The 15903-nt window shown below is 39.0% G+C and overlaps 1 protein-coding gene across 2 annotated transcripts in view; it reads left to right on the top strand.

Moving 5' to 3' along the window:
- KMT5B (lysine methyltransferase 5B) overlaps positions 1 to 11844 on the top strand; it is a 26973-nt gene extending 15129 nt beyond the window's left edge. The window contains exons 4-10 of one of the 2 annotated variants that reach the window (XM_014306411.2): positions 1424 to 1589; positions 2770 to 2879; positions 4653 to 4819; positions 5469 to 5488; positions 5647 to 5783; positions 7517 to 7704; positions 9038 to 11844. In XM_014306411.2, coding sequence (XP_014161886.1) covers positions 1424 to 1589; positions 2770 to 2879; positions 4653 to 4819; positions 5469 to 5488; positions 5647 to 5783; positions 7517 to 7704; positions 9038 to 10503 — 2254 coding nt within the window. In that variant the 3' untranslated portion in view covers positions 10504 to 11844. Of the gene's footprint in view, positions 1 to 1423; positions 1590 to 2769; positions 2880 to 4652; positions 4820 to 5468; positions 5489 to 5646; positions 5784 to 7516; positions 7714 to 9037 lie in introns of both variants that reach the window. The other variant, XM_031055738.1, reaches the window with a different exon arrangement.
- Positions 11845 to 15903: the final 4059 nt, after the last annotated feature.

Genomic DNA, 15903 nt, shown 5'->3' on the forward strand with positions numbered 1-15903 from the left:
ACTGAACCTGATGTCTGCTCAGAACTCCTTACTCGCCATGTCCCCTGAAAGCCCAGAGGTTTGTGCTGACAAATTTTGCTGGATTCAAAAAAGTCTAAAAGGGTGCTTAGTTATTATGTCACGAGGAAGTTTTTCAGATGGAGATTTGAGAGATTTGTAAAAGCAGTAGCATGGAGTGCTGAAAATCTGCTGAAAGTCATTCTGCTCTTAGGAGATCTGTCTTCATTGTATCAGGTGCATGAATACAGCATCTTCCTTCTGAGGAAGGAAACTGAATCCTCATGGTTGTTACTTAGTTCTGATAAGACCCTTAGTATTTTACAAAGTGAAACAAAATCAGGAGGTAACACTTTTTTGTTTCCTTTATACAAGTTGCATGGAAGAGGCAAATCTTATGTGGCATATTAAAATAAGTTACTTGTAACATTCAGCGTTCTAAGGTAACAGCAGGCTAGTTCTAAAGGTAATTTAAAAACAGGGTATCAGTGAGTAAGTTGACTGAGGTTTCCTTCCATCAACATCAAGAATTCTTTTCCCCCTTGTTTACTTTTGTAATGAAATACAGATTTCATTTGATAAGTAAGAGGAAATAAAATCAGCATAGTAATGCTCTTCCAGCAACAAGTAACAGGACTTAGTCTTACATGTTTGCTCAAAACTCTTTGTTTAGCACTTCTGTCAGATGCTCTGTAAGCAGAACATTCCAGTTGTAAAAAGAGCTGCAGAAAACTGTTTCTCATGATCCTGGGAAATTTTTATCTTTGTGAACAGTCCCCTGGGGTGTGGCATGTATTTAAGAATACCCACACCCCACCTCTGCCCTAAAGCAGAGCATATATGGGTATGTGCTCAGTCAAAGGCAATTTATAGGGATTTGGCAAAATATCTAAGTGCTGCTTTCTCTTGGTGATTTTGCAGCTCAAAAATGGAGCTTCCACTTCTGGCAGTCATGCAGGTTTTTTTCTGTTACTTTTTCCCACTGAATATATGAAGGGTAACTTTTCTTAAATCTCAAGCTTTGGGAAGAAGGCAGAATTCTCTGCTAATGTACGGATGTTTGTTTTCATATTTACATGCCCAACATTTCTTGTTTGGAGGGAAAAATTTACGATTGCACTAACTTTTGGAACCTTAATCTTCCACAGATGTAGCATCTGCTGTGTGTTAGTATTTGTAGGTACTTCTTGTGTCGTCATTAAGAGCTGTATTTTATATGAATGCACGTGTTAAGTTTGCAATCCACATAAACCCATGTAGTGAATTCATCAGTATGAAAAGGCTTTGGGTTTGGCAAAGGTTGGTCAGTGTCTTTATGCAGGGAGTTAAATATTTATATGGGTAGCAAAAGAGCTGTGTGCTGTAACTGAGGAAGAATTGAGAATGACTGATGGTGGACTGGAATAGCTTTATTTTTTTATTTCAGATTTCGACCTATTAAAGGAAGGCAAGAAGAACTCAAAGAGGTGATTGAACGTTTTAAGAAAGATGAGCACTTAGAAAAAGCCTTCAAGTCCTTGACGTCAGGTGACTGGGCCCGGCACTATTTTCTTAACAAGAACAAAATGCAGGAAAGGTTGTTCAAGGAACATGTAGGTGTATTTGTAATTAATGTGCTTTTTCAGATGGTTGAAAGGCAAAGAAAAAGTAAAATTTTCTTAAGAATACTATTAGCAATAGTAAAGCAATCGAGTGTTATATGTTTTACTGTTTTTTAAGAGAAACTTCCTTTGATTTTTAAAGCCTAACTAGACACACCCTCCCTTTTTTTTTTCTTGTTAACTTGCATTGCTTCTTATTAATAGAGTGTAGAAAGGAAGGGGTTTTTTCCTCCCTTCATCATTTGTTTGTATTGTGGTTTGTTTGGAGTTTTCATTTTTTGGGGGGTTTTTGGGGTTTGTTTTAGGGTTTTTTACTTACAACTGAGTGACAATCAAATTGGGTGACAAAGGAAGATAAAGGAAAAGGGAGTAGCCTTGTTACCTCAAAATACCCCAGCTGTTATGGGTATAGGGGCTATACCCATAAGGGTTGTTCCCCCTCCACTTCCCACAGCCCAAATCCATTTTGTATGTAGCATAAAAGTTTTTGATTCTCAAAGTTGAAAGGAAAAAAAATCATAGTACTGTTTACTTAACAAAAAAAGATGCTTCTTCAAGAATGAGTCTGTTGTTTCAAGGTACAACTAAAAAGAGTGTGGGCTGCTTTAGTAATGCAAGAAAGATTTGGCAGAAAAAGTTCTGCTTTGTTAGAGTGGTTTTTAGAGTAACACAGTCACAACTCAACTTAAAAAAAAATCAGCAGTCCCTGAATTCAGCATCTAGGTTTGTTGTGGAAGTAATACCATTTTTCAGAACTTCAAACAATAAAATGGATTTCTAGAGATTATTAGGTCTCAGTCGTTCTTAAAGATATGAACAGATTTCTTGAATGCAGCTATTCAGTGATTTTAAGAAAAAAATTATTGATTTTCATTAGTTGGACCAATTTTGGTCCAGGTATCTTTAATTTTCTTAAACTTTTTGGATAATCTCAATACCTGTGTAAGGATTACTGCAAGTCACTGTGAAGAAATAAGACCAACATAATATGTATGGCTTAAATGTATAGAAACATTATAAAACATAGAAACACATTTCAGCAGACAGTATCCTGCTCCAGTATCCTTTTTCTGTGTGTTTTTGTACAGTTCACTTTCATTATTTATATAAGAAGTTCCTCACTGCTTTCGTTTTGCGAGTAACAGACAAGTACTGGGTTTTTTCATTGCAGGTATTTATTTATTTACGAATGTTTGCAACTGACAGTGGGTTTGAGATACTGCCTTGTAATCGGTATTCTTCTGAGCAAAATGGAGCCAAAATTGTTGCAACAAAAGAATGGTGAGAAATACAGTTTACTGTTGTGTTCTGTTTCTGTCAGTTATTTGAAATAATCTATAAAAATATTTTCAAGTGTGATTTAAAATTAAAACTGCAACCAGTGAAATAGATAGTTTTGTATTGTTACTTGAAAAGTGAATTTTCTGTCTGTTTTTGATAAGTACTTAATACAGGATCTATGCCTCTGGAAGGTAATCCTTTGTATGTTTGGGTTTATGCATATAGTGTTCATTATACTTTTTTTTTAAATCTTGTTTTCAGTCAGATAATTGGTTTTCTCTTTTCAGGAGTTGTTAGACTTCCATGAGAAACACGACATTATGGCAGATTTGTTACACAGCAAATAATTGTGTGGGAAATGAGTTTTTTGCCATTTTTAAACGAGTGTTGTTTGCACATTTTGATTGTGCAAGATAGATCTCTCCGGGAAGCACAAGGCTGGAATCTTAGTGTGCCCCATCTCACTTTGGCACATCTGAGTTTCATTATAAGCATGTGTGTGGCAGCACCAGCAGATTCTGGCTTAATTCAGATTTTAAAATCAATTCAGATGTAGACACCAATTGTATGAGCTTTGCTTTGTGGCAGTACCCATTCATAGCAGCACCCCTGAGGTGAAGAAATGAGGTTGTGTTCACACTGGGATTGAGTGGCTAAACACCCTGCTGGTGGCAACACAACCTCCACGTGTTGTAGAACCTTTAAATATGCTGAGGACTCCAGCTCTTCATGACCAGAGCTGAGGGTTCCATGATCATGATACAACCCAAAAAATACTGATTGGGTTTTGGGGTTTTTTGGCTTTGGTTGTAGGTTTGTGTGGATTTTTTTTTTCTTTTTTTCTTTTTCTTTTTTTTTTTTGATGATGTTGTTTTTGTTCACCCCTTGGCTGATTCTTTGCGGTAGAAGCTTTGCATGTAGGTCTGTTGAAAACAGATTAACTTTTCATGCTCAAAATCTAGAGTAGCCTGAGAAGTGAGCAAGATGGGAGGGCTGCAACTTAACCCTGCTGATATCTGGAAACCTGTCAAGAATCAAAACCAGAGATTAGAGTTCTCAGCGCTCTCTGTCAAAGGAGAAATTTGCACTTAAAAGGATTTACTTTCAGTTTGTGTCCTTCATATACCTTTAGTATCTCCATGGTCATCTCTGTCAGAGTAATGTGGAATGGCTACTCTGAGCAGTGGAAACAATGCCTACGCAAGAAAATGGAAACTCTGTGCTCCTACTAGAGTGGTGCCTCTGCACTGCTCTAGTCATGATGGCACATGGGCTGTCTGCACACAAAGGCTTCGTGGTTTTGTTGATTTTTGTAGGTGTCATTCCCCCTCCTCACTCTTATTCAAGGGCCATCTTCATGCTGAAGAACTACTCATGAGTGAGGAAAACATCTTGCTTGAATTCCTGCCTTTGTTAGAGTCACTACTGGGCGTCATTTAAAAAGCCGTGGAGCTGTAAGCATTTTCATTATGCTGGGTTTTCCTGGTCACAGGAAGAAGTTTAGGAAACACAAGCAAGAGCAGCTGGAGGAAGTCGAAATTTCTCAAGTGGTGATGGGGAGGGAGTGTACACAAATGAAAAGATCTTGCTTTTGGTTTTAACAATTGCAGAAGCTGAAGTAATCATCTCTTGCAAGCAGCCTCAGACAATGGTCGTAATTGTTTCTGACGTCAGATTTGATGTAATTGATTCTATAACAACTTTTCTTTCTGTGAAACTGTTTTGTAATTTCGGCACATGTAGTCTTATTTCTGCTCTCTTTTTACATTAAAGGAAACGAAATGATAAAATAGAATTACTTGTGGGCTGTATTGCTGAACTATCAGAAATGGAAGAAAATATGCTGCTGAGACATGGGGAAAATGACTTCAGTGTCATGTATTCCACACGAAAAAACTGTGCACAGCTATGGCTTGGTCCTGCTGCATTTATCAATCATGGTGAGTAGTAAGTATAGGAAGCTTGTTGAAGCACTTAAGAAATTCAGAAGTGTTGTATATGAGCCAAACAGCACAAGAACTTGGAGAAAAATGTCTGAATCTGGCATACTATATTAATGTAGGACAAAATCATACTGAGATTTTCCCAGCCGGAGCTGATCAGTTGTGAAACTCAGAGAAGGCTCTAGGAAGCAATGCTATCTTCCTTGAAAGAGACTTTGGAACTTGCAGCTAAATTAGTGGAGCATATTGTGGGTTACCTTGAATTCTTTGTGAAGTCAGTCAGCAATAACATCTTTATTAGGTGAACTTCTTATGGCCCTTTAACCTTTTGCAGAAGCTTAGCTGATTGTGTTGCATTTGTATACCAAAGGAAGAGCAGGTAGGATTTAAGATGAAACTGTTTGCCCTAAAGAGGAGGGAAACTGGACGTTTGTTATGGCATAGGGAAGAGCTCAGAAATGCAGCTATACAAAAGCAGGAATCTTCTGATGTATGGCTTTGTGCAGTACTAACTTAACTCCCAGTATTTAGTTGAGATTCTGCAGTCTTTGAAGTCAAAGTGAATCCTTACTTTAGATATCTACAACTATTCATGTTTCAGGTCTTATCCACAGTTAATTGACTTTATCTTTTGGACCTTTTTCAGATTGCAGACCTAACTGTAAGGTAAGCAAGAAATTATAAATAAATAAAGTACCCTACTTTTTATTTCTTTGCCCTTCCAACTTTTCTTCCCCAATTGTTTTGGTTTTATTTCTTACTCAGATACTGTGCAGCCTTAATGATTAGCCTTTTTTTTCCCTTCCTGTCATCTGCTTCTCCAGTTCGTATCAACAGGCAGAGATACAGCATGTGTGAAAGCTCTAAGAGATATTGAACCTGGAGAAGAAATCTCTTGTTACTACGGAGATGGGTTTTTTGGAGAAAACAACGAATACTGCGAATGTTACACCTGTGAAAGGTATGCATTGATGTAAATGGCTTTCAAATAGAATTGGACATATTCATGATCTATTTTGTGAAACTGAAAGTCCTTTATTATGAATACTCAGAGTTTTGGACACAAAATAATTGCTTCCTACCTGTTTGCTATAATGATTTTTCTGTGTTGTTACAGAATGGTGATGTTCCTTGAGAACTTGTGTTCTATTAATCTGTTGATTCTCAGTTCTGGAGATTAGCTCACACTGAGGCAGAACAAAACAGGGGTGTAGATTCTTAAAAATACTTGTACTGAATAAAGTAGAATTGGAAGGAAAGCAATTACGTCTTCTACAAGACCATTGTGAACTGATCCCTAACTTTTGCTCTTCTTTGCACTTGATAAAGCAAATTCCATTAATGTTTTATTTGCGGGCCTGAAGTTCTCTTCTGCTGAGAATGGGCAAAGTAGTTTTTCACCCAGTGTTGTTAGAACTTGGGGGTTTGTGTATTTGTAAATATCTACTGGTTTGGACAGTATTTGCTTCTCTTTGTTCATCATTCAATATTTGTTTTTCACACGTGCTGTCCCAACCTGGTTTGTTCACATCAGTCGAAAGAATTCCATAGCTGGTTTTTGCCATTTTGAAACTTCTGCTCACTGCGAGCAGGGAGGCTCAGCATCATCTGAGAGAGCTTCACTCAGTTCCAAGGGGACCTGCACAGAACTCACCATTCTGTTTGATCCAACTGTAGGAAGAAAAACCCTATAAAGGACAAAATATTGTTCATATTGAGAAATAGCCTAGTGCACCTGCATACAAATGGTTTAATAATCCTACTTTCATTTTTATTGGCCACTTTCGTCACTAACAAATCTTGAAATTAAAGGGAAAATGCTCTGGCATGGGCCTCCAAGCTCATGTGGTGTTATGTCATTCCAAGTGAAGGGTGCAGTCAAGAGCTGCTAGTAAAAAGTACTTCAGTCCTGGAGATTATAAAGTGTTGAATAAATAGGCACGAGAATTGTTCTTCCCTTGTGAATGGAGTGATGTGGGGTTTTTCTCAATCATTGATTTCAGTGTAATATGAGCATACTTTCTTTTTCAGCACAAACTAGTTTTATGTGTCGGAACATTTTCATTAACTTGTTGTTTTTGTATTTTAAGTACATGAAAATGTTATTTTTTAAAGCTAATGTTTGGGTAATTCTAACTTTAGGAATCTGCTTTTCAGTTACAAAATTGTAGCAGAGGCCGTCAAATATATAAGATTTTATTTTGGGGGGAGTTAGTAAGGACTCACTTTTTGCTTGTTTCAAGATTGATGAGGCAAGAGTCACTTTGTATACCACAAAAAATTATATTTAAGTGTCTTAATTTTAACTGTGCTGTAAAGAGTGTTAATTTGCAATGTTGAAATGGTGGGTTCTAAGGATCTGTGGGTATGTTTGGAGCAGTAGGAGATTTGGCGCAGTGCGATTTCTTTCAAGCCTCCACAAGTCATCACCAGGAAGATTTGCATCTCTCTGCACATGTCCATGTACTCTTCCTAGGTGATCAATCCTGCTGTTCTTGCTGGCCAGCTGAGACATACAGGCACCCAAGATGACAGGTAGAAGACAAAACAGCCCACAAAATGCTAACCAGTTCTGTGGCTGTTGGTATAATCGATCCAGATAGATATGCCTGGGATCCAAACTACTGTATATGAAACAAAGCTCTAAGTTTACATTAAGATTTATTAATACTTGTGTCCTCTTTTTATTTGTAGACGTGGAACTGGTGCTTTTAAATCAAGAGTGGGATTGCCAGCACCTACTCCTGTGATTAACAGTAAATATGGACTGAGAGAAACAGACAAACGATTGAACAGACTTAAAAAGTTGGGTGACAGCAGCAAGAATTCAGACAGCCAGTCTGTCAGCTCTAACACTGATGCAGATACCACTCAGGAAAAAGGTAATGCAAGTAAGTAAGGGGAAGAGCTTGGAGTCTCTAAAGGCTTCACAAAAACATGGAAAACTTCCACAGTGATGGAATTCCTCTCTTAGTATTGCTTCTCACATACTGGTCACTAAAACTAATTTATTCAAGAATCTGAAGGCAATTTAAACAGTAAATTCATGGGTTTCCACAAGTGCTTGTAGAACAATAGGTGGTATGTTCTTTTGTTTTCTTTTTTTAATATCAAAAGGAAATATTTATAAACACATCAGTTAAAGTCCTGCCAATAATTTTTGTATTTCAAAATACAGTAAACTACCGCAGGCAGTAGTATGGTTTAGGAAAGAAAACTTACATAGTTTGAATTCTTAGGAAAAGATTTTTTAAATAAATACTCTTAGTAGATATTGCTAAACCAATAGTTGTTTCCTTTAGACATCTTTTAAATTGAGCAGCTCTTGCCTTTCCACATCCCAAATTGATAGTTCTGGCACCTCTTGTGCAGGGAAAGTGCGCAGTTAGTAATTTCAGAAGAAATTGGAAAGGTTTTTTGTTTGTAATCTTCCTGCAAGACTTCTCTCCATGGAGTAGGGAGTATGATTTATTTGGTTTCCCCACCTCCACCAACCTCAGTATGGGCAAAATACAAATAATTTAAACTTTGATTTAACTGGTAAACAGGTTTGGAGCTATGTGAAATACTGCAGTTCCATCTGTCTCCTGTTTGCTGCTCTGACATTAAAAAAATGAAACACAGAAACAAAACATAAAACCCAACCAACCAATGGAAAAAAACCCTAAAAAATGTCCCCAAATCTTTTTAAGATCTCTAATTACCAGTATTTGGAGTTGCACCTCTGTTGAGCAGACAGAACTTCTTTGCTTGCCACAGTATGCAGTAGTTTCACCTGAAATTGAAACCATTACATTAGATAAAAGTATTTGTAGTTTTTTCCCTCCTTCTCCGTGAAAAACATCCTGGAGATAATATTAGATCATGTTGACCATCAGATTTTATTGGAATAATACTCAGCAAAAGCTGTGGATAATGCCAAATAGATTTTTTTTTAATTGATAGAAGAAGAAATTCAGTAAAAACACAGCTTGGTATACTGGAAGTAGAGAGGGGAAGTGTATCTGGAAATGCTGATGTACTTGTGGCCTGTTTGGCAATTGCTTTCATGTGTTGAGTTGCAAGTTAAGCAGTCTCATTCCTTACTACATACTGTCTATCCTCTCTCATGGATTATTTTGAGGTTCCCCAAATAAATGAAGTAACTGCAGTATTTGGGAGTGGGAAATTCAGGATACAGTAGTGTCACAACAAAACTGCTTTTTTCTTTTTCAGCTAACAGAAAATCTTCAATTGGGGTAAAAAAGAACAGCAAAAATAGAACATTAACCAGACAGTCTATATCAAGAATTCCAGCATCATCAAACTCTACCTCATCTAAGCTAACTCATATAAATAATTCCAGGGTACCAAAGAGACTGAGAAAGCCTGCAAAGCCTTTACTTTCAAAGATTAAGTTGAGAAATCAGTGCAAAAGGCCAGAGCAAAAGAATGCTTCTCGAAAGCTTGAAATGGGAAATTTAGTTCTCAAAGAGCCTAAAGTAGTTTTGTATAAAAACTTGCCCATTAAAAAGGATAAAGAATTGGAGGGACCAGTTAAAGTTGCAGTCTCTAGCGGATGCTTAACGAGGCATGCAGCGAGAGAACATAAACTGAATTCTGTGAAAGGTGCTTATGAGCAGGGTGATATTGCACCCTGCACGTACATCACGAGGAGGTCAATGAGAACAAGGATGAGTTTGAAGGAGACCTCTGACACAAAGCTTGAACCAAATACATTGGATAGCTATAAGAGTAACTTGACTGGAACACAGTCGGACATTGCAGAGCAGCAGTCTCGTGTGTTAAACGACAACAATGTGGCTCACGGACCATCACATAAAGGAGAGGGTCGGTGCCAGAAAAGTGATGCAGGCACATCAAAAAAGAAATCTCGACAAGGAAAGCTTGTGAAACCATCTTCAAAAACAGAGGAAACTGATACTATGCACAACACACCTATGAAGGATGAAGTACCAGATTTGATTAGTTCTCATTCAGAACTCGAAGAGAGGAATAACGTGGTGGACACACCTGTTGGGTTTAAAGACTGTATCCCTGGATCTGGTGGCTGCTCTGTAACAACTGACAATTTTAAAGCAAAAGACAGCTTTAGAACTGCAAAAAGTAAAAAGAAAAGACGAATCACAAGGTATGATGCACAACTTATCCTTGAAAATAGCTCTGGGATCCCTAAACTGACTCTTCGTAGGCGCCATGATAGCAGCAGCAAGGCAAATGATCAAGAGTGTGATGGAATGAATTCTTCAAAAATAAGCATAAAATTAAGTAAAGACCATGAAAAAGATAATAATTTATATGTAGCAAAGCTAAATAATGGGTTTAACTCAGGATCAGGCAATAGTTCAACAAAATTAAAAATACAGCTAAAACGAGAGGACGAAAACAGGGGCACATACCCAGAGGACCTTCATGAAAATGGTGTGTGTTGTAGTGAAACTCTCTCCCTTTTGGAGTCAAGAATGGAAGTAGATGATTATGGTCACTATGAAGAGGAAACAGCAGATGAATCTTCATCAGAAGAGGACGATGAAGAGGAAGATGACTATGATGATGAATTTGATGACTTTATTCCTCTTCCTCCAGCAAAGAGATTAAGGCTTATTGTTGGCAAGGATTCAATAGATATTGATATTTCTTCCAGGAGGAGAGAAGATCAGTCTTTAAGGCTCAATGCATAAGCTTATAGGTCTTAAACTGACCTGGATGTCATTTCTAAAAAAAATTTTAAAATAATAAAAAAAAAAATAGAAAACCCAACAAAAATTCCATTTGATTATTCCTCAACTAAAGAACTTTCTGAAAAACTTAGTGGCAGCACTTCTTTATTCACCTATCAACATAATATTGTAGAAAGTGTACAGCATACTGACTCTTCTTAAGTCTGATTTGTGCAGATTTTTATTGTACTTTTTAATAGCCTTCTTATGTGCAATTCCAAGTTAGAGGTAATGCTCTGTTGTAAAATAAAGGCTCAAGCAAAGTTACGAAATTGCATCAGATCTTTCCATGCAGGACAATGAGAATACAGTGTGGCTACAGAATTATTTTTGATCAGTAGGAGCTTTAGTTTGCTCTTACAATATTTGACTAAACAATTTACAAAATCATAGTAGCAGCATATTAAGGTTTTCTAGTATATGTTAACATCACCAGCAATGATCTACAGCTTTCCAATTTATTTGCTAGATGGTTTTCCCCCCTTGGAGTTTGTCAGTTTTAACACTGTATGCTGTCCCAGACGTACTGTTTGTGGCCTTTGTTATAGTAGCAAACCGTTGGTTGGAAGTCAAATTGATTTCTTTTTAAAAAGAGAAAAAAATATGAAAAGGTGTTGACAATTTGCTGACTTTTTAGTACATTATATGTACAAGGGTAGCAGTATGCAGAATAAAGTTTGGATATGGTGTATTTATTGCTTGTTACGTAAATTAAACACCTTGTATTTAACACTTTTCAATACTTTTAGATAAAATTGTTCTTTGCAAGAATGATTGGTGCTTATTTTTTCAAGAATTTGCTGTGAAATAATGTGATTACGACGGGCAACATTTATCCAATGAACTGCAGCTATCCTAAATTGGTTCTTCATATTTTTCTGTTGCACTTGTAAAATGCTACAAGGAATTTAAAGAAAAATCTATTAACTTTAACTTATGATAGTTTTATCAAATTAAAAACAACTAAGTCACAGCTTTTGTTCTGTGGTAACCTAAGAATTGTTTGTCTTTTAAGAACCAGTTGTAAAAGAATGAAAAAATATGTATATGTTGTAAATATTTCTGTGTTGTGAGAAATTTTGTCATAAGAAATTGAGATAACTTGCCAGAAAGGTTTTTAAGTTTAGAAATACATCCATGCCAATAAAATAGGAAACTGTAAACCTAGTTTTAAACTCTGCATCAGTTGGAGTTCTTCACTCATACATGATTCACTTAATACTTCAGAGTCTGCTTTATAACAATGAAGAGCATCAGGGCGATCTTTGGCTCTTTGGTTTTTAATAAAAGAATGTTAGGAAACTTCTGGGCACAATGGATTGTTTGTATGTATGAATCAGCTTTCTAAGCCATTTTTTCAAACAGGTCTGAAACGTCAGAGTTGACATAACTGTGTATTGCTTTGGTCTGTAGTATTTGTGTTTCTTCTTGACTGTGGATTAAGGTTTCGAGTTTTTGTATCTAGGGGTGTAGAAACACAAGTTTCACACTAAAACAGGTGCTGTTGGGTGGGCTGAATCCACTGTTGGCTGCTCAGGATGTCAAGTCCAACTCTCTCTGCCCTAAATATCAAGAGCTTCATTTACACAGCCACCGTGTTATTCAGTAGTGAAAGCATTAGTGGAGAGAATTAAGTGTAGAATTGAACCTAATACTTCTAACTTTGTCAGTCTTTGGGAAAGGCCTTGTGTCATGCCAGGGTGTGTATGTTTTTAGAACGTGGGTGGATCTCTCTGTGCAGTCCATGGCTTGTACTGTCACACCTTGGCCTTCAGTTCAGGGAAGACTACACAGATGCTTGGGAGAGTATGCTCACAGCTGTTGTGACTCGTCTTGTGGGGTCTTTAATTGTACTGTCAGAAAATGGGTTAAAGGAGAGAGAGATGGGTTAATAAGGGCTTGCCTTAAAGTCAGAAGTGTCCAGGAAACAGCTGATGACAAATGGCACTCTTAATAATAATACAGCTCTTGCTTCTAGAATTCACAGGCATTGTGACTGGATGCTGTGCTCTACAAGCATTTCTGGCTGCATGAGCAGAAGCTGAACATAGTCTCTGCATACTTTTACCTGCAGCCCTTCTGTGCCCTGCTGCTCCTGCTTGCAAGTTCATACTCAGTGCTCCTCTGGCAGCCTCAGTGGATGTAGGGGGGGGGGGGTGGTTTGCAGAAGTGTCATTCACCTGGACATGTGAGGGAAAGGGGGTCCATGCTAAACTAAACAGTGCCCACCATTGTAGGTATTTATGATCAGTGTGCTTGAGAGCGAGGTTAGGGCTTGCTAAACCAGCATCAAGCAACAAGAGCAAATGATGAAACAGAAGAAATTGTAAGTGAATCCTGCCCTTAGAGGAAGAAGTTGTTTACCTGGATTGGATGATCCTTCTAACTCATAGTTCAGCTAGCCCCTTAATGAGAACTGCTTTCCTTTTCCTTTAGTATGAAGGTAAGTACAAGTAACTGTGAGCATCAGGATCTCTGGATTGGTCTTGTTCAGTGAATAACCTTCCTGTCTTGGAGAATCTGGTACAAAAGCATCCTAGTCATTTCCATGGCCACATCTGTTTGTGTTACAGATACCTTGAAAACAATTAAATGTGTTCCCCTAAGTGGGGCAGGCGGGCAGGGCTTCCACAACCCCCGTTGTGCCCCCTTCCCCTGATGCTGGAAGTGGGCATTTTTTCTTTATTCATCTATGCGTGAATTGATGGATCTCAGTGTTTCCATAACCTTAGTAGCCGGGGAAGGTGTATGTCTGTCACCTGTATGAGAACCTGACAACCTGGCCGTGTTTCTTGTCCAGATTGCGAAGCACTGTGGAGCATATAGTGGTTTGACTGTCAGGGATCCTGTTTAGCCTTGACGTCTCATTGCCCAGGATACTGGTAAGAAAAGATGCCACAGCTGAGTAGGTTTGGGGTGACCACAGCACCTTTTAGCAGGTTGAAGAACTGGAGGAAGTGCATTGTAGATGGGTTTTGCCAGCTCAGTATGTTATGTGTAGCAGGTTGTTCAGCTATAAAAGAAACATCCCAACCACTCTGAAAATGGCAGGCTGGCTGGCTGCAGATTTGGGAGCATCCTGTCACGTGCAGTTATGCTGCCAACCCCTCCCTTACATAGCCAAAGTATGTCCATGTCTCCTTTGGGCTGGGGTTTTTTTCTTGTTTCTTGTGCATTTTTGCCTAATACTGCCAGTTTACCTTCTTTAAAATTAGCTCAGAAGAAGAATTTCTTTGCTGCCCATATTTGTATGGTTGGTTGCCCTGTTTAGAATGAAAGGTTGGCGGCTTGGGAGCTGCGCAGAATGAGACCTACTGAAAGTCAGCTAAATTTGCATTGTATCTTCCAGTATCATGCCTATTCCTAAGTCCCCCTCCCCTGTGAGTATTCCCTTGTTTGGGTTGGGTCTTAAGTAAACCTATGGCCTCTACTGTACTGTCATAAGATCCCACTTGGAGTGCTGTGTCCAGGTCTGGAGTGCTCAGCACAGGAAAGAGACAGGTCCAGAGGAGGGGCACAGAGATGGTCAGAGGGCTGGAGCACCCTATGGTCCATGAGGCTGGAGACTGAGAGAGGCTATGAGGACAGGCTGAGAGAGCGGGGGTGGTTCAGCTTGGAGAAAGACCACAGAGACCTTAGAGCACCTTCCAGCACTGCAAGGGGGCCTGCTGGAAGGCTTGACAAGGACTTTTCACAAGTGATAGGATAAGGGGCAATGGCTATAAACTGCAAGACAGGAGGTTTAGGTTAGATGTTAGGAAGAAATTCTTTACTGTGAGGATTGTGAGACACTGGATCAGGTTGCCCAGAGAAGTTGTGGATGCCCCATCCCTGTCAGTATACTCATGTGTTCATTCATCCTGCCCCTTTGGCAGGATACTCACACCCTGTTTCTTTCCAAGAGAATTCTTACTTTGCTACAGAAATATTTTTCAAAATGCTTCTCTTTTCCTCCTTTGAGTTTGCAAAGAAACTCGTAAAAACATTCCAAGTGGTAAAAAGATAAAACTTAACTGATCAACAGCAGTGCAAAATCTTTGCAACTGACTTTGAAATACACTTTTTTACAAAAAAAATAACCTCTCATTTTTGAACAAACTAACAAATAAAACCATGAGGCTGACTATGCTAAAGCTCCCCTAAAACTCAGTGTAAAGAAGCAGGCATTTTCAGAAGTTCAAATTTGACTATATGGAATTTAACTCATCTTTAGAGAAAAGTCTCAAAATAATTTTAAAAGAAAAAAAATAAGAAATTCAAACCCTGCTTTTATATCCTCCAAGGAAGTGAGCTGGCTCGTTTCACCTGAGCATTGGTTTAGGATAGCAGTATTTTGCAGCTGGAAATTGCTCTGTAAAATGCTTGTTGCATTTTACTGGTTCATCCTCTACACCTGCACTACTTATGGGTTTACCTGTTGCAAACCAGGCTCCAGAAGGGATGCCAGTAATACTCAGCAAAATTTTCCTGTCTGAGGTGACACCGTGTTTGTCCCTGGACTGGTCTGTGCTGGCATCTGCCAGCTGCAGCTCTGTGTGCACAGTTACGGCAGAGGTGTGACTCACAGCCGCTGTCTGGGGTCAGGGCAAACCTGCAAAACTTGCTCGCTATAGCCCACCTGTCCCTTCATAAAGGACTCTACAGGGGGATATTGGGAGTAATGCTGGTTTGTACCAAGAGGAAAGATCTCCAAAAGCCAAAACACTTAATGCAGCTTTGCTCCAACGACGGGTTCTCCTGCCCTTTCCCTCCCTGACTGCTCTGGACAAGCTCTTTTATCCATTACTGTTACCGTTCCCAGCACAAGGTGGCACTAAGATTCCAAGAGAGGGACTTCCCAGCCATGCAGCCCTGCTCCCGGTTAAGAGAGCAGCGTGTATTAGTTTCAAGTTGTTTGGCCATTTATTGTTTTGTATGTGAGGTATCCCGGAGTGCATCTGAGCATTACATGGGGGAAGAAGACAACCAGCCATGCTCAGCAAGGACAGTTTGGGAATAACTTGGTGCTGAATGCTGCTGTGCTCTTGCCGGTTTGAATCCTTTTGTATTCCACCAGGAGTTTCCCCCTTCAGCACCTTCCAGCCTTCTCCATGCCTGTCTCTCGAGTTTCCTCTGTTTCCGTTGGTCAGAGCAACTCCTGCCAAGGGCAGGCAGGCTGCCTGCATGTGCTGTTGTGCCCTGCATCCTGCTGGGAGCCACTTGCCACTGTGTTAAAGGTCCTTGTGCAAGGGGCACTACAAGTACAGGAGCAGTGCGGCATGAGGGGAAAGGAGTGGAAAAAAGCAAGCAGTGTATCATCCTCCTCTTGTCCCCTGAGTCTATAGGAATTCTTTCTTGGTCGAGATCCAGTATTAACACTTG

The sequence above is a fragment of the Geospiza fortis genome, unplaced genomic scaffold (assembly GCF_000277835.1).
Source record: "Geospiza fortis unplaced genomic scaffold, GeoFor_1.0 scaffold66, whole genome shotgun sequence".
In the NCBI taxonomy this organism is placed as follows: domain Eukaryota; kingdom Metazoa; phylum Chordata; class Aves; order Passeriformes; family Thraupidae; genus Geospiza; species Geospiza fortis.